General features: G+C 49.3%; 1 protein-coding gene across 1 annotated transcript in view; it reads right to left on the bottom strand.

Annotated features, from left to right (window-relative positions):
* Positions 1 to 21,853, bottom strand: part of LOC109576502 (uncharacterized) — a 141,000-nt gene that overhangs the window by 5,537 nt on the left and 113,610 nt on the right. Inside the window, exons 4-5 of the mRNA XM_070777269.1 lie at positions 14,227 to 14,341; positions 2,172 to 9,129 (exon numbers count right to left, since the gene is read on the bottom strand). Coding sequence (XP_070633370.1) covers positions 9,034 to 9,129; positions 14,227 to 14,341 — 211 coding nt within the window. The 3' untranslated portion in view covers positions 2,172 to 9,033. The remainder of the gene's footprint in view (positions 1 to 2,171; positions 9,130 to 14,226; positions 14,342 to 21,853) is intronic.

The raw sequence follows: 21,853 nt of genomic DNA, 5'->3' as shown, positions 1-21,853 counted from the left end.
CACTCAGTTGTGTCCGACTATTAGCGACCCCATGGACTGCAGCTCACCAGGCTCCTCTGTCCATGGGATTTTCCAGGCAAGAGTACTGGAATGGGGTGCCATTGCCTTCTCTGATCAAGTCTCATAGTATCAAGTTATTTTCCTTGCAATAGATAGAATAGGGTTTTATTTAACTTCTGTTAAACCTAGGCTTCCTTGATGGTAAAGAAACCACCTGCTAATACAGGAGACATGGGTTTGATCCCTGGGTCAGGAACATCCCTTGGAGAAGGGAATGGCAACCCACTCCAGTATTCTTGCCTAGAGAATTCAATTCCATGGGCAGAGGAGCCTGGCAGGCTACAATCCATTGGATCGCAGAGTCAGACACAATTGAGCAACTAACTTTCACTTTTCAACCCTAAGTACTTAATACTGGTGACTCTAAAGAAGTGTCTATATTATCTAGATCAATAAACCTAAATTTTAATACTAGGTTTCAACTTAACATTGAATACTTCCTAGTTCATGTGAACCTGGAGGTCATTTTGGCCAGTTTCTTTAATTTGTAAGCACTCTTTAAAAATTTAATTTTGATAAGATTATCCACAAGTAGAGATATCTCATATGTATAATGTGTTCACAGACATAAACAGGCAAAACTAGACATCTCACGGATTTGTTAGGAGAAGCACACAGACTGAAACTGCCCACCCTGGCCAGGCACCACTGTAACCATTTACATGAGTTGTTCTACGACAGGAGGGCCTGGTAAGGAACACGGAACTAATAAGCCACCACCAACCAGAAGAGTTCAGGAAAGGTCAAAAGGAGACACCATATGTCTGACCACCTCCCAGAATCCTCCTCTCTGGCATCCATCTTGGCTGAACAAGCCATGCACCACCAGGAAGGGCTCTGAGTTAGAATGATTAGCTAAAGACAACCCAGAAACTAATCCATCACCATAAACCCCGAGACTGCAGAGCAGTTCTGGGTTCCCTTACCCGACTGCTCTCCACCCGGGTGCCCTTTCCCAATAAAATCTCTTGCTTTGTCAGCACGCGTCTCCTCGGACAATTCATTTGTCCGAGTGTTAGACAAGAGCCCAGTTCTGGGCCTCAGAAGGGGTCCCCCATCCTGTAACAGATTCACTTTAAAAAAAATTATGAATCTGGTATTATAATATAAACTTACTAATTTATAAAGAACAGTTGGAATAGAACTGCTTGCTCAGATGACTAAAGCTTTACTACTTGTGAAGTCTGGCTGAGGGAGCATTCCCAGTGGTTTGAATTTTAAAGCTGCCACTTTGTCATTTTTTTTTCTCCTTGGTTTCAGGTCTTAACCGATTGAGCTAATTAGGCTCAGACTCAGGTCTTTGTGGCCTGTACTTGGTAATACATTCTGGTTTGTAGAGACTTGCACGATAAAGACAGTTGCTTTTAATTCCCTCAAAGAATAAGTCTGTCAGTGAAATAATACTAAAAGATTGATTTGTCCAACTATATGTTATGTATCAGTGAGAAGACAATTCCTGTAACAGTTTCTACCTTGCTGAAATAGTATCCAGACTTCCTTATGTGTTTTTCCTATTAACATTAATTATTCTAATGCCATCTGTAAGACTCATGGAGGGGGAAGCAAAAACCACAAACGGAGCTTCCCAAACCAGTGTTTCTTGTTTTAAACTGAAGTACTTGGGTTCACCATTAAATACATATTTTCCACCTCTGGTTTGTTTTTATAAGTACCAATAAAACAGCTACTTATAATGGGAGCTCTCTAGATTCCACCAATTTGTTAGTTTCTCCAATTTTAAAAGGATCCATCATTTGGCCATTAATAAAATATATATTAATAGTGATTCAAACCTGCAGGAGACTTCTCCACAAGAGTAGGGGAGGATGTAAGTAAAGCCTGGAGAGTTTACTTTCAAAAATAGTATAGCAGAGGGCAAAACACACACTCTGACATGCATAGAATGTCCTAGGACAATCAGGTAGAAGACAAGACACAGAGAAATGCAAGCTCCCCACTAGAAGGGCTTTGTTTAAAGTCAAAATTTGAAAAGATATTTTTATCAAGCCAGCTTTTTAACCTTGATTTAACTGTATGTAATAAAAGAGTCCCCACCCCCACCCCCCCATTTTTAGGGCAAGATTTTCTTTAATTTCCTATTAAGTAAGTACCTGTAAATTCTGTACATATATAAACCTGGCTGAGTTCAGGTGAAGAAGAATCTGCTCCGGTCACTTCATCAGTCTGGACTTAAAAATATTGACAACCTAAAAGTTGAGAGTTATGTTTTATTTGGTGGGAATTTTTAGGACTTTAAGCACAGGAGACAGCATCTCAAGTAACACTGAGAGAACTGCACTGAGGTGGCCGGTGGGGGAAGCCAGGTTATATAGAAGTTATGCAAAAAAACGCCAAAAGCTGATTGTTATTTAAAGAAAACCAGATACCCCAGGTTAAGGAATTTAGCACTTTTCTATGTATGGGGAGATGCAAGGTCTGGGCTCACTGAAAGCATGCCTTTGATATGTGCCTCATCTATCTGGGGCCAGTATCCTACAGTTTTAACATCCTGAGTTTCCTCAGGCTCACCAGCTCACATGGAGGGCTGGAATCGTTGATAACTATGACATCCTTGTGAACTGATATGTCAAGAACTATTCCACTTCTCACAGTAAGTGCCCTCGGCTTCTCACACTGCCTTGAATGGACCGCGTGGGTTTTCCACAACCTTGCCCCTTTTACATGTGGTAACGAAAGGGTTTCCCCTACGTTTTACGTATTTCAGTGGTTCTCAAACTTGAGGCACTTGAGAATCTCCTGGAGGGCTTATTAACACCTAGGTTGCAGGGTCTCCCCTCAGGGTTTCTGATTCAGCAGGGCTGTAGGGACGTGGAGAGGATGTATGTGTCTAACAAGTTCCCAGGCGCTGCTGACCTCTGAAGGTAAACCCCACTTTGAGAACCATGGCTCAATCTGACATTAAATACTTCCTCAGGAAACTTCTTTCTAAACCCTGCTGTTCCCAGAAGCGCTGACCTCTGAAGGTAACTGTGCAAACCTCGAATGAATTCACCAGCTTAACAACAAAATTAAGTAGAGCTTCCTCTGGTTCTTAAGCAGTTTTCTCTCTCTGGACTTGACCCTATTTTATATTTCATTAGGTTTTTAATCAGGTTTCATTATGAAGTACTTTAAACAAGGTTGGAATTTAACCTTTTAGAAACGTACAAACAGGAAGACGACTTGCCTGGTCTGCCGGGTTTCAGAGACCAGAGAGGAGGGAGTGGGCTTTGCTGGGTACCTGGGAGCAAGCCCTGGGGACCTTCATGTCCAGCCTTGTCCTCCTGTTTTAAAGTATAGGTGATTTACAATATTGTGTTAATTTCTGCTGTGCAGCAGACTGACTCAGTTATATATATGCACACACATAAATACACGTTCTTTTTCATATTCTTTTCCATAATGGTTTATCAGGGGATATTGAGTTCCCTGTGCTGTACAGTAAGACCTTGTTCATCCATTCTATATATACTTGCTTGCATCTGCTAACCCCACACTCCCACTCCATCACCCCTCTCCCACCATCTCCCCCTTGGCAACCCGAGTCTGTTCTCTCTCTGAGTCTGTTTCATAGATAGGTTCCGTTGTGTCCAATTTTAGATTCTACATACCAGCGACAGCACATTTGTCTTTGTCTGACTTCACTTAGTACGATCATCTCTAGGCCCATCCATGTTGCTGCAAATGGCGTTGTTTCATCCTTGGCTGAGTAATACTCCATTGTATGTACGTACCACAGCTTTTTCATTGTTGATGGACATTGAGGCTGCTTCCATGTCTTGGCTCTGGTAAACAGTGCTGCAGTGAACACTGGGGTGCATGTTATCTTTTCAGCTAGATATACGCCCAGGAGTGGGATTGCTGAATCATAGAGAAACTCTATTTTTAGCTTTTTTGGAGGAACCTCCATACTGCTTTCCATAGTGGCTTCACCAATTTACATTCCCACCAACAGTGAAGGCGGGTTCCAGCTCTGTCCCCTGTGGCTTCTCAGCAGCAGAGTAGTAGGTCAGGGTGGCGCCAACTACTAACAGTAGGGATGGAGTGGCCTCACTTCTTACCTGACAGGCGGCTACACAATCTGCCACTTGGAGGTAACTGATGATGCAAAGGGCTCAGGGCAGTGTGTGCCCCGGTTTCTATTAAGTGCTTGCTGCTATTACTATAGCGTCACTGGAAGGAAACAAGGACCCAAAGCTCCAATGAGCAAGAGAGCCATTTGACTTTGAAGGACACTCAAGAGCACAGACTGAACAAATTCATTACTGAGTCACTACTCAGTGCCAGACACTGAACTCAGTTGAGGGTCCCTGCCCACAGGAAGCATCCAGCCATCGGGGAGGATTACATTCAGCAAAGATTCCCACCCGTGAAGGCATCATGACAAAATGGGACGAGTGTTCTGCAGGGGCAGAATTCAGCTTGCTCTGAACATCAGCTGTCTCACGTGGCCTCCTGGGTTGGGGAGTCAATGCTGGCTGAAATCTGGAGGACAGGAAGTTGCCAATCGGGGGAGTATACTGGGGGTATTCAGACAGGGCTAAGCTGTGCAAACGCCCTGGGCAGGAGGGAGCTTGAGGGTGTGAGGGTCTGGAAAGGGGTCTTGGGGCAGGGGTGCTGGAGGGAGGAAGGGCATGAATGGAGAGGTGGTTGGGGTGGGGGAAAGGCCACTTGGGGGGCCAGTGCTGTTAAGGTGAGGCCAACTCCCTGAGCAGTTTTAAGGCAGGGAGTGGAGGGGTTCCCACGATACAGGCACGTGTTTGGAAAAGACCATTCTGGCTGGAACAAGAAGACATGAGGTTGGAATGGAAGCGGGAGAGGATGTGGGGCGACCAACAGGAGCTGGTCGTGTTAACACCAGTCCCTGAGCTGAGGCTGGGCTCCAGGCCCCAGGACTGTGATGCAGCAGGCGTGTGGGGGCCACCTTCCCAGCATGCTGATGCCACCACCATGGACCACACCCTGAATGGTGCCTACTTGGACACTGGTGGTAGAAGGAGAACAGGTTAGTAGACAGATTCTTAGAGACATGCTGTTTATATGCTTCAAGAAAAAGGCGGGGGAGGCCTTTCTGGGAAAAACTGGGGCTCTTCACTCTAAAGATACTTGTCCCCAAGCATAACACAGTACAAGCTTCAGAGATGCCTGAGCGGTTTGGGGGTCAAGGACAGAACTTCACAGAAGCTTCAAGGGCCGTGATTAACCCAGGCTCTGGGTAACCTCGTTCTGCACCGGATGTGTTTTTATCCCTCCCTGTGGCTTCCTTGGGGACAGCAGCAAGCACTGAGGTGACACAGACGGAAGCCTGGGTTCATCGCACCAGCCCTGGATCTTGCTTTGTCCCATAGAAAACCAAAGAGGTGGACATCCTCCTTTTTGCTTAGTGCTTCAGAAAGCATGCTAGTCAACCAGCTGCTCTGCTTTAAACTCCTCCTTGGCTCTAAGAAACAGCGGTGTCATACAGAAGATTTCACTTAGGTACTCAAACATAACCACACTCCAACTCGGGAGGCCTCTGTCAGTACCCCTCTCCCCCTGCCTGCTGCCAGGTCCCTGGCTGTGGGGTCCTGGGGAAAGGAAGCCCACCTGTCAGCACAGCTGACTGATCACATTACCCAGGATGGGAGTGTGTGACACACCGATGGCCTGGAAGGGCCCTCTTAAGGCTCGTCCCGCGTGGGGACACGTTCTGACATGGGCATGTGTTCTCAAGGGCACCCAGGACCATCTAGGATAGATGTGTCCCCGGTCTGTGTGGGCCTTGGCCCTCCTCTCCCCAGGACTGTCCCCAGAGCCACCATCCTGTCACTAGGGCCTCCCTTCCCTCCACTCTGCGAGGTCAGAGCGGTCACCATCACGTATTAAAATCTTGGCCCGGCTCACAGCTGTGTTCTTAGCACCAGGAGGAATGGGCCGGTCGGTGCTGCTCAACCCTCCCGAGGTCATAACCCCGTTCTCACCGTGGGAAGCTGGTGGCTCCATTTTCTCTGCAGGAAGCCAATGCTGGTGGGAGTGCCTTTCACTTCCAAGTGGAGCTGTCTGCGCCTGGGGAGAAACCGCCTCAGGGCTCCTGTGTTTGCGGTGGTGTCTGCACAGCGTGAGGTGTCAACCGGAAAGCCGCTTGCTGCGGTTCTGGGGGGCTTGGCGGTGCCCCAGCGATGGCCATCGGCCGAGGTGGAGGCTGCATGGGGGCTGGAGCTGGGAGCGCTGCCTGGGGTGGGGTGTGACCCTGGTGTTGTGAAGTAGCCGTTCTCTGATTGGCGACGGCCTGATTCACAACACCAGCTGCCCCACCGCACCGTGCCAGCCGACGGACCTCCGTGCTGCCTCTGGAGTGCGTAGGGAGCAGAGAGCAGCCAGGGGTTAGAAGCAGAATGCCAGCAGAGTCGGCCTTTCATCTCCCCCTCTGTCTACACCCTGTTGACTTCGTTTATATTTTGAATTCTGTTTAAAATTTTTTTATTGATGTATAACTGCTTTATGATGCTGTCAGTTTCTGCGGTACAACAACGTGAATCCGCTTTATGTTCACATCTGTCTCCTCCCTCTCTCAGCCCGCCCCACCTCCGCTCATCACAGAGCACGGAGCTGTGCTCCCTGTTACACAGCAGCGCCCCCTCGCGATCAGTTTCACACGTCGGGGCGCATATATGTCAGCGCTCCTCTCCCAACTTGGTCCACTGCCCTCCCCATCCCGTGCCCACATGTCTGCTCTCTACGTCTGGGTCTCTGTCCTGCCCTGCAAATAGGTTCGTCTATACCATTTTTCTGGATTCCATATATATGCGTTAATATGCTATGCTTGTTTCCCTCTTTGACTTCCTTCACTCTGTATGACAGACTCTAGGTCCATCCATTTATCTGCTGTTCTGACTTCTCAAACATGCCACCCAAGCTGCTTCCTCCTCCTGGAATGCCTCATTCTCTATTTCACATAGTTTAACACCAACTTCTCTTTCGGCTTTCCAATCCAACATGACTTCCCGGACACCGTCCCCCAGCCCAGACCCAACTCTGCTGTCACGTGCTTTCCAGGCCTCTGGGCCTCTTCCTGAAGGTTCTTACCACACAGTGTGCGGCGAGCTGTTGCCACTCGATTCCAGCCTCCCTCTCGGGTCCCAAGCCTTCGCCATGTAGGGGATGCTTGATAAATACTGGCTGAGTGAATGTATCATTCAAACTAAGACTTGCGTGGTCCAACTCGTCTTTTCTAAGCGTTTGAAAACGGAAAAAGAAAGCTGGCACCCAGCGTCCTCAGGACGTGCACACAGCTGTTCTGTATGAACAGCTGACTGTCAGACCTCCTCACTCACCTCCCTGCCTCTCGGCTCTCGTGCCCTGATGCACAGCGACACCATGGGGATTCCTCCAGAGGGCCAGTTGGATCAGGATTAATCTCTCCAAGGCCCCCATCACGCCCACAAGTCGCAGATCCCATGGCTCCTCACTTCTGCACCTGCCCCTCCTCCCTCGTGGAGCTGGCGTCCCCCCAGTACACCCCGTGTGCCTGCCTCTGTGGCTCTGAACACCCTCCCCCATCTCGTGGGCTCCAGGGTCGTCCACTCTTCAGCCTGATCGTGGGGTCCCCTGCAGCCCAGTGCCACACAGCAGGACCTGCAGCTCGGCCACGCTCTTCCTGTGGAGGAAGTCCCCGCAATCTTAGAGGCAGAGACACAGCTTTGTCCTTAGTGTCTGCTCTGAGCCATCAGGATGGCCAACATCTTGCCACTGAAGGACATTTTCTCATCTCCACAGCCACCCTACATGGCCAGTCCAGCCCTCTACCCCTGCCAGCGCCCCACCTCCCACCTGGACAATGCTCCACGCATCGAACTCGTCCCTCGGTGGTTCACTCTACTGCAGCCTGAGTGACGCTTCTAAAAGATGACTCAGAGCCTGTCATTCTCCTGTTTGTCCCCTCCTTCCCTCCCCCTGTCCATCCAGAGTAAAATACAAGTCCAGCAGAAGCACACAGGTCCCGGTGGCCCTGCCCCGCCCACCTCCCTCTTGTCTGCTCATCTACGCAGCGTCTTTCCTTCAGATCTTGACACACTCAGCTAGAGCACGCAGCGCCTTCTGCAAGGGAAACAATCGGGCCTTTCCTGGGGACGGAGCCTTTTGTGAGCTCAAGAAAGTCCCTCTTTTCCTGGGCAGATGCAGATGCAGAACAGAGTATATGGGTGGCTACCTGCTGGGTGGCCTGGGCTGGACCCCAGCCACCACGTGCCCCAGAACAGGGGGCTGGCGCATCACAGATGCCCCTCCCTCTCTGCTCAGGGCCCGGTTACCTGCTGTTGCCTCTGAAGTGCCTCAGCCATGCCAGGGGCATTGATGAGCATGTTAACATTTCTGGTGTTCCAGAATTCTGCACCCATTTTAACCAAAGCTTTTTATCTCTTTATTTCCCACTCTGGCTTGTTTATATTACTTCTTCCTCTTCACTATTTGCTTGGCAAGGTCAAGCTAGCTAATTCTGGTGTGTGTGAGTGTGTGTGTGTATGTTTAACGTCACGTAATGATCACTTGGCGAAGGCAATTGGAAGGATGTGACATTTATCTAAGCTTTATAACATCAGAGGTCTCAAATCAACAAACCATTTTCCTGCCCCTTCCTTCTGGAAAAAGATGATGGCAATAGAAATAGGGTGTGTTTCCTCATCAACCAGCTCCCAGGGTGTCCATGGGTCAATGCAGATTTTCTCCAGCAGCTGACATCCCCCCAACCTGGCTGACTGGCTCAGGATGGGGAGGTGGGATTCAGGGCTCCCTCCCTCCCCACTTCCCAGCTTCTGCTGCAGTTGGTTTGAAAGTGAAGCCCAGGAATCCACCCCTACCCCCAGGGATTCTGATAATCCAGATTTGGGGACTGCTGCTCTAAATCTACGGCTCTGTGAAAAATGGAGATTTATATGAACCCTGGTGTGGTGATGAGAGTCTGATAGAGAGCATCTTCAGATGAAAATGAAATCTCACTCACGTGGCAGGTGCTGGCTGTATGGGGCCCCACTGGCCCTCTGCACAGGGTACCCTCGGCTGGCGTGGCCTCGCTTGGGCAGGAACATGGTGGGCCTGTGGGGTACAAGGAGTTAACATCCCTCATCAGTGATGCTTGGAAGCTGGTGGAAAAACTCCTGCTCTCTCGTCCCACCCAGGCTGGCAGAGGTCCCCAGCTGCCCACAGCAGTAACTTGGAGGGTAATTCCGTCTTTCTTGGTCCCCTCTCCTCTCACCTGCCTGGCCTCTTCCTGGCGCTGCCCCCCAACACTCAGCTATGCATTAGCGACAGTGTGAGTATCTAAGCGCGCCTGCATCTTGAAGGCCTGTATCTTCCTCGTTCCCACCACTGCTTTCAGCAGGACCAGGATGAGAGGCACGAGGCACTTGCTCTCAGGTGCTGATGCTGCCCTTGTATGGCCGGGACCAGGAGCACCTTCTGAAAATTTATGCCTTGGCCTGTCTTGCTTGCTCGCCCTGCTCTTGCCCTGACTTCCACACGATGCAAATCCACGCATCAGGCACAACCAACCATTCCGAGTAGGTATTTTGTCACGTGTGTTATACTTAATGATCGTTCATTGTTTTTCAGAGACAATCACCCTCTGAACGGAGGACCCTTTGGCATTCAAGCCCGGGGTACAAGGATCACTCTGCAGTCCGTGGGCGCCCATGCTGCCATGGGTATGTAAGAATGTACATTTGTTTATTCTAGGATGACAGCAAGCGTGAGCCTAAAGGCAGCCTGGGAAGCCTGCCTGGGTTAGCTGGTCTTGGTTGGGAGACTCCAGGTGGGCTTTAAAATAAAATATCCTGTTTCTGAGAGGACCCACAGGGCTGCCCAACCCAGCCTGGAGTTTATTAGCACAGTTAATATCGCATGCAAATAGATTTCCCCGCCTCGGTCATGCCAGTCCATTAATTCAGCCCCTTGTCTGCTACATCTTTATCCCTGGCAGGTTAATCCTGCCAAATGCCTTTGCTGTAGCACGTGTCACGCCGCGCCCACGGCCAACAATGCAGTTTTGCTAATCCTGTTGTATCAGCTTTGTGGCCCTGTCTGGTCAATCCGATGGTGCAAACAGCGCACAGAAGGGTTTTGTTTTGTTTTTTGCCAAGATCTTTCTCCTGCTCTGGCACCCCATACCCCTTCCTTCTCACTCTTTTTCCCCCTTAAATATGGTTTCAATTAAATAGTCTCAAAGTCAACCACAGTGTTTGGACAGCTGCCAATGCCAGTGCCTTTCAGACAAGGATGTCAAGGCTCTCAGCGGGCCTCCAAACTCTTTCCAGAAGCCTCACCCAGCTGGCAGCTGAATATGCTAAGTGGGAAGGGTTCAAACAGGAAAATCTGATAAAGATCCACCTTTTCCAAGGCCTTGAAGATGACTGAACGGAGGCTGTTGGTATCATACTCTTCCTCTCTGGTGCCACCACTTCAGTGTCCAGTGGGATCATTCACGTGAATTATTACAAAACGCGCATCCTTACCTGCAAACACCCATGCCAGGCGCGCACCTACCACAGGGAAGAGAAGCAACTCCAGGCCCCACAGCACGCTGCACTTCTAGTCTATGTCACTGGAGCCAGGATCACCCAAGTTCCAACCCCTGCCAGACCACTTCTACCTCTGTGACCTCAGGCAAGTCCTTTCTTCTTCCACAGGATGGGTAAAACCTACTGCATGGGATCGCTGTGAGGGTGCAGGGCCTTCACACACACTCATCACTGAGGGCGGTGCTGCCACACACAGAGCAGACATGGTAAAGGTAAGCGAGTATTTGCAGAGACGGCGAAATCCATCACCACACTCCCCTGCAGCTCCCTGCAGCACACAGGCCAAGCATGGTCACATTCCGCGTGAGCCTGTCTTGTAGAGTCTTCAGACCCTAAACGTAAACCTCACTCTCTTGCCGGTGAGTTACTGAGACCTGGCTGTGAGAAGCCCTTTCCTGTCTCCCCACCACCACTAGTCTTTCGATTTATCCCTGGCAGCTTTGGTGGGCAGGCAGAGGGGTTCTAGGTGGAGAAGCACAGGATATGTGATTAGATTTCCAGGGACTGAGTTCTGGCCTGTTGTTATATGACTCAGTACAAGGTACTCAACCTTTGAGACTCTTACCATCCTGATGCTGTGAGGTTTGGGGAGGACAAGGTGACGAGCAGGTGAGAACTGCCTGGCACACTGAAAGAACAGTCATCGCCCCTTAAGTAACGGCTCTGATGAGTCATGGAGTCTTCTGCGAGGTAACGGGCTTCCCTCTCCATCCGCCTACCATCTCATCTCCCCTCAGCTTGCATGGAGACGTTGTGAGAATCGTGTAGGGAAAGCAGCACAGGGTCTGGCTTCCAATACAAGGTCAGAAGATGACCCACGCTCACTGCCGTTAAACCGTAATTTATCCCAAAGCCTCAGCTCCACCATCCCTTTTACATTAGCCTGCGCATCAGCCTTTAGGCTGAGCCCTAAGGGGTGTGACTGGTCTGTAAATGAGTGTGTGCATAGGTTTAAAACTGCCCGGTGTTTAGACAGAGCTGAATGTACATGAGCATTAGATATTTCCGTGATAACCTTGAGGGTGGAGAACTAAACCCATCTGATACCGAGTAGATCAGGACAAGCTTCCTGCCCCGGATGTGAAAGGGGAATTCTGCTGCCAGGAAGTGCTGTTACTACATGCTTCCCTTGGCAACTCAGCCACTGAACACACTCCTACCTCTCCTGGGTCCCGCTAGACCTGCTGATCGAGTCTAACAATACAGTAAGTTGAGGATTTATGCTGTCCTTGTTACCGGGCTTGATCCTCCACAGGCATCATCTCGTTGAATTCTAGTTGAGGTGAGAGTCCTGTTTTACTGATTTTCTACTTTGAAGAAATGGAGAAATGCCCAAGTACTAAACTACTATTTAAATAAAAAGAAAATAGAGGCTCAGAAATGACAATGAACTTACCAAAAGCTGCAGCTCAAAAGTGGCTGCAGAGCTGTGGTTTGAGCCCAGGCCTGTGAGCACTCTGGACCACTAGGCTACCTAATCCATCTGTGATGTGATGCTGTTTCTTCTACTGAGCCTCTGAGTCAAGGGTCCTCCCAAATTACCAGCTCTCTTTAGCATTTATTTGTTCCAAGTTACATCCACAGCAAATGCAACTGTTTCCCCTTTCCCTTTAATTTTTGGATGAATTGTGTACTTAAGGTTTTTTTTTAGAGGGAGGGGTAGGATATGACAAAAAACAAAACAAAAAAACCTCAAGATTCCTTTTCTGCAAAAATTAGGATATACTAGTCTCTAGCTGGGATTAGGAAAAACCCCATACAGCCTAAGTTTATAGGACAGATCTTAATCTGATCTTTTTGCCATACTTCACGCTGATTAAAATCTGATGGAGTCAGGCTATTTGCACAAATGAGCAGTTCTGACCCTGTAGCCTCCACTGAGGCACACCTGTGCGTGGCCAGGGCGAGAATTCCTGCTGAGAGGGCAGCCTACTGGCTCGGGTCTGGAGAGTCCTGCTTACCTAGTGGAACTCAAACAGCTCTGAACTTTGCTTACTCAGAAAGGACGGCCTCAGCGTCCTCCTGCTTTGCGGGTGGCAGGATCAATCACACATCCCCGCTCATGATTAATCTCTCAGAGGCGAAGCTCCTCCTCGGGATGGATTGCTGTAGCTGAGTACAGCCTTCTTGGGGGAGAGGTGGGAGGCAAATAAAGGCCAAGAGCAGAATAAGCAGCACCCGGAGTCTGGAAAGAGGCTGCTCCGTGCCACGGGCTGCAGGAAGCTTCTTTGAGGTGTTGATTCACTGTCAAAAATTCACTTTTGCCCTAAAGACTTAGCATCACAGAGGGAGTTTATCATTTCTCCTTTCCTACCTCTGTGTGAATTGGGTGCTTAGATGTGTGTGTGTTTCCTGTTCTTTTTAAGCCAAATCCAGGTTGGCTCATTCCTGCCTCTTGGGTGGTTCTAGGGTTGCCCTCAGCACTCATGTCCTGTCAGAAGGATAGAAGAATGTACTTGGGTTTCTTTACTCAAAAGGTTTTCACTGTGATGACTTCATACAACTGACAGAAACCTGCTTTTGACTTTGCTCTCAGGACACTGCTTTTCTCATTCTTCACTGAATTCAAAAACACTTTAGGGTTAATTAAAAAAAAAAATTGTGAGGACTTCCCTGGTGGTCCAGTGGTTAGGACTCCACACTTCTGCTGCGGGAGCCTGGGTTCAATTGCTGGTTGGGGAATTAAGATCCCATGAGCTGCACAGCATGGCCAAAAAGAGAGAGAGAGACACTGCGGTCATCTCAGTTGCTAGGTTTGGCTGAAGGGCTGTGTTTGGCGGGGGTGGGGTGGTGATAATCGTTGGGTGACAATCCCATAGGCCTTCTTCAGAGCAGGCTAAGCCTTCTTGCCCTTTCCTGAATCATGCTGTTTGTTTCTATTTTAGGAACCAACCAAAATGCAGGAAAAAAAACCCTTGCTTTAAAGAAACCCAGTTTGTAGAAGCCTCTACTTCTGCAAAAACCACCTACGGGGTGACTTCAAGAAATCTAGGATTGCATTTGTTACAAAGCAGGTTACCTCAATGCCTTGAACACTGTGCATGAGACACACAGACTTCCTGGCGGGGACAGGCCCACGGTGAGAGAGGTACATCTGCCGCTCCCTCTGAAAAGGGATTTCTTCCAAGAAAGCGCCCCCTCCCCGCGAGGTCCCAGAAGACATATCGACAACGGCAGGATTAAGCCAGGCTGACAATGGGAGGATTATTTCCTAACCTGGTGTGTGACAAACGCCTATTAATATATGAACCAGACAGCCCCATCTCCATTTTCTCCTGGAGCTGGGGCATCCATGGGGTGCCTGACGGCTCCTGTCCTGTTGCCTGCCCAGGCCCTGGGGAGAGTCCCTGTGGGCTCAGCTGAGACCCCCGGGCAGAGGTGCCAGGGGAGGGCGTCGGGGCTCCAGCACCTGTCTCCCGGCAGTGCCCCTCAGGCTTTATTCTTGGCGTTTCTACTGACAGAGGACAAAAGGGTTTCTTGTCAGACAAAACGCACACCGGGGAAGCATGCCCAAGCCATTTTTCTCAGGGAAGAAAGGAAGTTGTTGTTTGAAACCTAAACTGGCACTGAGACCTCAGGGGCCTGGCTGGCCAGCTCTGGTTCTCAGCAGACCTACTTTTTCTGCTTTGAAAGTCCTGTTTCCTCCCGCACTTCCTGGCCATGGAGCTCCAAGGATGTCTCCCTGTGAGGTTTTAAGGCCTCTGTCACCACAGGTCTGAAGTCTCTTCACTCTGTAGAAAAGGAGGAAATAATGCCATTTGCAGCAACATGGACAGACCCAGAGATGATCATACTAAGTCAAGTAAGAAAGGGGAAGACAAATACCATAGGATAGCACTTATCCTGCTATGGGGATAGCAGGGAAAGTCACTCAGTCATGTCTGATTCTTTGTGACCCCATGGACTATACGGTTCGTGGAATTCTCCAGGACTATACGGTTCGTGGAATTCTCCAGGACTATACAGTTTGTGGAATTCTCCAGGCCAGCATACTGGAGTGGGTAGCCTTTTCCTTTTCCAGGGGATCTTCCCAACCCAGGGATCACTTATAAGTGGAATCTAATTTTAAAAACATGACACTTTTTTTTTTTTTTTAAACAAAGCAGAAACACACAGATCTCAAAATCATACTTATAACCATAAGGGGAAATGTGTGAGGAAGTGATCAGGCTGTGATCGACAATATACACACCACTGTATTTAAAATAATCTACAGGGACTACTGCAGAGCACAGGGAGCTCTACTCAGTATTCTGTGATAATGTATATGAGAGAAGAATCTGTATAACTGAATCACTTCGCTGTGCACTGGAAACTAACACGACGTTGTAACAACTATATTCCAACAAAAGTTTTAAAAAACCAGCAACTAATGCAGTCTTGGAGGAAGGAAGCCTTTGAGTGAAATGTGATTTAACACAGTAGCTAAGGGAGGTTTTGCTTCTGAACAGAACGAGTTATCTCTATGCACCAGAAAATACTCAAGAGGAAGATAATGAGGAATAGGCTTATGAGAATGTATGAATTATCCTCACTTCACTTACCTGTGTAGCCCAGGGTTCGCAGAGATGCTGATTCTCACACACACTCACATCTAGGCTTGCACAGCCGAGTGACACCCCGCCACCCCTATTCATGGTCTGTTAGGAGATCACCCGAACATTATTCAGGGAGATCACTAGCAAAATTGAGGGACAGATCACAAATTTCCTGTGGTTATTAAGCAGTTTCGGGAGGCTGGGCGCAGTCACCTCTTGGAGGAACCACTCCCCAGATTCTAGAGCTAGGCTCATCACTGACTCTGGCAAAACATCATTACTGGAGCAGCTCACAGTCCACCTCTGTTATAGCCCCTAAAGAAGACCCAGGCCAGCTAGTGAAGTCCTCTAGACTCTGACCCCACGGACCACACCTCAAAGGTGCCTTCCAGTCCTGGGGGCTGTGGCAGCTTTCCCGCCGGTGGAGGGTTGCATGACTGGGGTAGGGCGTCATTCAGAGGAGCAGGAAGGTGGTGTGGACCAAGGCAGAGGATAGAATCTGGGGATGGGGTTGGGGTCCATGCAGTTTTTCTTTGGCAATACTATTGAAAAGACGTCTCTGTGTAACTTTTAACTGATCAAATTAAACGAGGACTACTTAGACAAATAGGCTTCCCTGATGGCTCAGCGTAAAGAATCTGCCTGCAATGCAGGAGACACGACTTCAATCCCTGGGTCGGGAAGATTCCCTGGAGGAGGAAATAGCAACCCACTCCAGTATGCTTGCCTGGAGAATCCCATGGACAGAGGAGCCTGGTGGGCTGCAGTCCATGACTTAGCACCCAAACAACCACCACCTAGACAAATACTCCCGAGATTTTGCTCAAAGCAAAGCACTTTCGAAACCCTAGACATTTTACCTTAAGCATTTAAAGGTAGCGTGATGAGAAGGGGTCCACAGCAGAGAAAAGATCAAGGACCCCTTCCCACCAAGGATGTAGATGCCCTGGGAGGGTGGCCATCAGTATGGGTTTGTAAAGACTCACCCCGACATCAGACCTGTCGCCCTGTCGAGCTTGCGGCATTCGCGCAGCCTGCTACTGCTGTCCATGTGCTCTGGCCTCACTCTGTGCCTCAGTTTCCTTCCTGCTCAAACAAGAACAAGACCCTCGGACCTCAAAATCAGACATGTGTCTTGCCCTCAGCCATGGCTACAGTTAACTCCGAGCCCCGATCCTGAGGCCCAGAAAAAACCCTACTGACCTGGAGGCACTGCTGGTCCTCTCTGGACACAAACTGGGATATCCAGCCTCCTTCATTCCACAAGAAATTTCCAGAAAACAGTCACCCTCATCGTCACACTAACTTCAGCCTCAGCAAAGGCAACCTGGGGGTTCAGCTGAATTTCACAGAGACTGTGTGGCTCCAAATGCTCGTTTACTGGATTGGTCATTAACGGGCTCAGAGATCTTCATCATGTATTTGTCTTATATTTGCATTGTTGGGTTCTTAACTTTTTGAAAATAATGTTTTGATGTAGAGATTGGGACTAGCTGGTAGGTGAACACGTAACATTGTATAATAAATGTGCTCAGTTTGATTGTTGCTTCACAAAAGTAAAAAGAAAGGATGATCCACCTTTACCACTGACCTGCTCTCCTAACTGGGCTGAACAACTGCGGGGGTGTGTGGGGGGGGTGGGCGTGAAGGTGGGGAATCCTGCTAGCTTGGGTCCTCACTGCCGGATTCTCTTCTGCACATGCGTATTTTTTAAGACAGAGAGACAGGCACAGGTAACATCATCACAGCACCCTTAAGTGCCTCTTAGCTCCTGTTTGACTCAACGCCTCTAGTGACATGCTTTTATGTGTCTTTAAGCATAGGTGGCAAGTAGACGAGTTTCTGGTTTAGGGCCAGGGCACTCTCACCCACCCCACCTCCCCTCACCCCTATTCCACATTATTAGGGAGAAAAGACAGACAGGACGATGACGCAGCACTCTTTAGATCAAGTACCAGGCCTGCAACCTAGCTGATGCCACTCCTCTGCCCCCTCACTCCCAGAGGCAAGAGCTGCAGACCTGGGGTCTCTGGAGAAGGGGGGGACTTTGCAGGCAGGCTGGAGAGAAATGGGGGAATACGAGAAGACCCTTTGCAAAGCTTGTCTTTTCAGCTGAAGATACACCTGATCTCCATTCCCCTCAACCTCAACAGGTACTAAAAATGGAGAGGGGACTGAATCATGGTTTTGTGTCCACTTTGCAGATGGGGAAAGCTGAAGCAATGGGGCCCAAAGCAAACTTTTCTTGGGGGCAGCCTATTAACCCTGATGAAAATCACAGGTTGGTGGGGGCCACACATATTTTGTAAATGTTTTTTTAACTTTTCTTTGAAGCAAATTTTAATAGTTAATGCTTTCTATTTCCTTTACTCCTATAATGGGTTCAGACTAGCCAAGTGAAAAGGAGATAAAGAATGAAGCAGCTTGTCTGGGCCACAGCACTAATTCAGACTGAGTCAGCAGGAAGTTCAGGGCAGAGGGCTGCCCTTCAGGACTTGGAAGGAAGGCTCATCACGGTGACACCCAGCATGTGGACAGGCCTCTTCCGACATTACTTACTGCCTTTTCCACTTGAATCCTCTGTTAATGGGACTATGGTGAGCTCACGGAAGGACATGGGATCATGACTTTGCTTCTTTAGAGGGAGCCCTGGAGTCAGAAGGTGAGGATTTTGGTCACTTCCCGCCATGTGACCCTGGCCACTTAGTCATCTACCCCAAGCTTCAGCTGCATCACGTGTAACAGGAAATTGGGTTATTATAACTGAACAAGACCATATGTTTAAGGAAGGCTTTGCCATTTACAAAACGTTCCCCCCAACCTCTGCCAAGAGCCTGTAGCTATGTAACACTGCCCACCTTTCATGGCTGGTTCTGAGTGTCTGGCCACCTCGTGCCCATCAAATAGAGGGCAGTGTGGCTGGAGGTCCGGGGGAACCCTCACAGAGACACCCTGGTTGCCTGGGGTGGAAGGGTTAAGGTCAGTGAGAGAGATTTTCAACGATTAGCTGACAGTTTCCTCATCTGTAAAATGAAGACAACAGCAGCATGTATCCTCCTTGGCCACTAGAGGGAGTGAAAGAGCGAATCCTGGGGCTTGCTACACACACACAGCCATGATCATGAATGGCATCGGCAGGCAGCTCACCAGCCAAGGCAGTGGGGTGTTCCAGCCCTCCTTGGGGAGCCTTGGAGGAGTGCTGAACACTTGGAACATTCCTTCTCAATCACACTTCTTGCACTCAGTTCAGTGTGCCAGAGATGACATGTTGGTAGAACCCATTATGTTTTGGGACGTGGTTTTCTCCAACATCAAAGATGAAGGGATAGAGAGAAAAAGGGATCAAAGTAGAAGCACTCAGTTGATTTATAGCTAGGACAGGCTACAGAATATTTAGGTATCAACAGTAAAAGCAAAGAAAAATAATGGCATAAGGAAACATTTTACAAATGATGTTGGTAGGACAGCTGGTCAGCAATACTGAACAAACGTTTTGATGGCTACTAGGTAATGGCCACCTTGTGCCTGTAACCGAGCAGGACCCTCTGGGGAACCTTCTGGGACAGACCCCTCCCCCGTATCCTCTGCTGTAGGTCTTCTATGAAGTACCTAGATAACAGCACCTGATACACATTTCCTGAGTTGTTCTGCAGATGCTAAAAAAATACTCATCAAATGAAAGAAATTGACACATCCCCTCTGGAGTCTGGCCGAATCAGGAAATATCTGCAACAGTTCAGTTCAGTCGCTCAGTCGTGTCCCATGAACCGCAGCGCACCAGGCCTCCCTGTCCATCACCAACTCCGAGAGCCTACCCAAACTCATGTCCATTGAGTCGATGAGGCCATCCAACCATCTCATCCTCTGTTGTCCCCTTCTCCTGCTCTCAATCTTTCCCAGCATCAAGGTCTTTTCAAATGAGTCAGCTCTTTGCATCATGGGGCCAAAGTATTGGAGTTTCAGCTTCAACATCAGATCTTCCAATGAACACACAGGATTGATCTCCTTTAGGATGGACTGGCTGGATCTCCTTGCAGTCCAAGGGGCTCATCAAGAGTCTTCTCCAATACCACAGTTCAAAAGCATAATTCTTCGGCACTCAGCTTTCTTTATAGTCCAACTCTCACATCCATACATGACCACTGGAAAAACCATAGCCTCGACTAGACGGACGTGGGGTAGCTTGTCTCTGCCGCTGCCCCTGACCTAGATGTGGGGTAGCTCGTCTCGGCCGCCGCCCCTGACCTTGGACATTGGGTAGCTCATCTCTGCCGCCGCCCCTGACCTCAGATGTGGGGTAGCTCGTCTAGGCTGCTGCCCCTGACCTCGGACGTGGGGTAGCTCATCTCTGCTGTCGCCCCTGACCTCAGACTTGGGGTAGTTCATCTCGGCCGCCTTTGTTGGCAAAGTACTGTCTCTGCCTTTTAATATGCTGTCTAGGTTGGTCATAACCACCTTTTTCCTTTACCTCACCATACACCAATCCTAGAATTGTGCATGAGTTAATCACATACCCTGGGACTCCCCTCCTTTGCCTGGCCTTTAGAAACGCTTTGCTGAAACCTATCGGGGACATTGGGCTTTTGGAGCATTAACTGTCCAAGACTCCCTGTCTGGTGCCTTACAGTAAACAGCACGCTTTCCTTCACAGACCACGTGTCCTTAAGATACAGTTTACCGCATGCGGCTGAGTGGACCCCAGTTTTGGTTCTGGTAACACTGCTGTCTGTCTTCTGCCACACGGTGACGCCTATCACCCATATCAAAATCAGTATCTCAATGGCTGCCTCGCCCCAGCACGCCCAGCCTACAGAGTTCAGCCACCCCAGAGCTGAATGGCTAGCCAGGCCTCAGAGTGGCTAGTGCCCCTCACCCCACCATTAACGTGCTTCTCAGGGCCTGAGCAGGGAGTGTCCTCTGAGTTTAGCCTGGGGACAAGGTGAGAAGTGGGTGTGCAGGGCACACGTGATAGACGCACTCCAACCTGCCAACCTTGCTAAGCCTCTAATGCCCTCCTCCTGTGATATGCCAGGGACACACCAGAACTGCACTCAATGCAGGCTCACTGAGGCCAACGTTCAGCCCACCAACAAAGCCATCTCTGAGAGCCACCTCCAGCTGTTTGAGCGAACATATTACATTCAGACTATTTCATCTTAGTTTAATTTGCTTAGAATCCATTCCAACCTGCATTCCTCAGGTTTTTCCCCATATGTGTGCCCAGTCACTTCAGTCATGTCCAAGTCTTTGCAACCCCATAAACTGTAGCCTGCCAGACTCCTCTGTCCATGGGATTCTCCAGGCAAGAATACTGGAGTGGGTTGCCATGCCCTCCCCCAGGGGATCTTCCTGACCCAGGGATCGAACCTGTGACTCTTGCATCTCCTGCATTGGCAGGCGGATTCTTTATCACTGAGCCACCTGGGAAGTCTCCAGACTTCCCCAATAGAAATGAGCAGAATCTAGAAGTTCCTTTGGAGGAATGCCCCTTCTGACCTCTCCCTACACCTGTACTCTGGGGACCAGACCCCATCCTGTCCACCTCCCGATGGAGGTCTAAGCTGAAGCAGGACTCCTGGGCCCCACATCTTTTGGCTCCTACTCACCACCAGCATTTCTGCTGTGGAGACGGTTCTCAGGGAAGTGAAATTTGCTGACAGAGAGGCTCAACTCTATTTTGGCATTTTGCCAGAGATTTTATTTTGATTTTTGAAACTGAAGAATCCTTTTGATCAGGAAGAAGTCTCAGAAGACTGAGTCTTAGGAAATGCCCAGGAGCCCTCTGACCTGACAGTTCTGCTTTTTACAGTTGCCTCTGAAATCACCTTTGCAGGCGGGGACTCCCCGCGGACCTCCCCAGCAGCGTAAACGCTCACATTGGCACTCTCTTCAAATGCCAGAAGATCTGGAATTCTTATCAAAGACAGACTGTGAGCTCGGGTCTGCGGAGGAGGAGAGCCATGTCTGGGGGCTCTGGGAATGCTTCTGCTGCAGGAACCACCTCTCACCAAGCCTGGCTGTGCCGGTGGCCCAGGAGCCCACGGGTTTTCTGCTGAAGACTCAGTAACCCGGGGAGGGAGGTATCACTCCCTCATGGATGAGGAAATGGAAGACTCGGCCTCACCCACATGCTTCCCCGACATCATACGTGCTCCCAACGGTAGTGATAACAAGACAGGGAGGTTGGCTCTCTCTTACCCAGGCGGTGAGACAACAAAGCTGGACGGTGGAGGAGGGTTTGGGGAAGTGAGAGGGACAGTGGGCTTCTGGGTCAGTCACAAGGGACGTGGCTTGCGTTCTGGCCACAGTCCTCCAGCTCCAGACACTGGCAGGAAGTGTCACCTTCCTCTCACAGATTGGCAGGCTGCCCACTCCCAACTGCTTTCCCAAATTCCCTGGATGCAGAAGGGAGAAACTCAAGCCATTTCATTTTATTCTTGCTCTAGAAGTACCTCCTTAAATGTTGGCTATGAAAAGCCCAGAATTGGCAGCAACACAAACTTTTCAGACTAAGAACTGAAAAACTCATGCCACTTCTGAAATGTACCTGAGAAATGAATGAACTGCTGCATGCAAAGCAATCCTCTGAGGAACAGACTCCGTTGTCAGCCACCATGTTTGATGTTTTCAGACAAATTACTGACCAAAAGGATACCAAGTTAAAATTTTTTAAACACTTTAATGCCAGTGTATAAATGTATAAAA

The sequence above is a fragment of the Bos indicus genome, chromosome 22, assembly GCF_029378745.1.
Source record: "Bos indicus isolate NIAB-ARS_2022 breed Sahiwal x Tharparkar chromosome 22, NIAB-ARS_B.indTharparkar_mat_pri_1.0, whole genome shotgun sequence".
NCBI lineage: Eukaryota > Metazoa > Chordata > Mammalia > Artiodactyla > Bovidae > Bos > Bos indicus.
The sequence above is the reverse complement of the archived record's forward strand: the minus strand, read 5'-3'. Positions and strand labels throughout refer to the sequence as shown.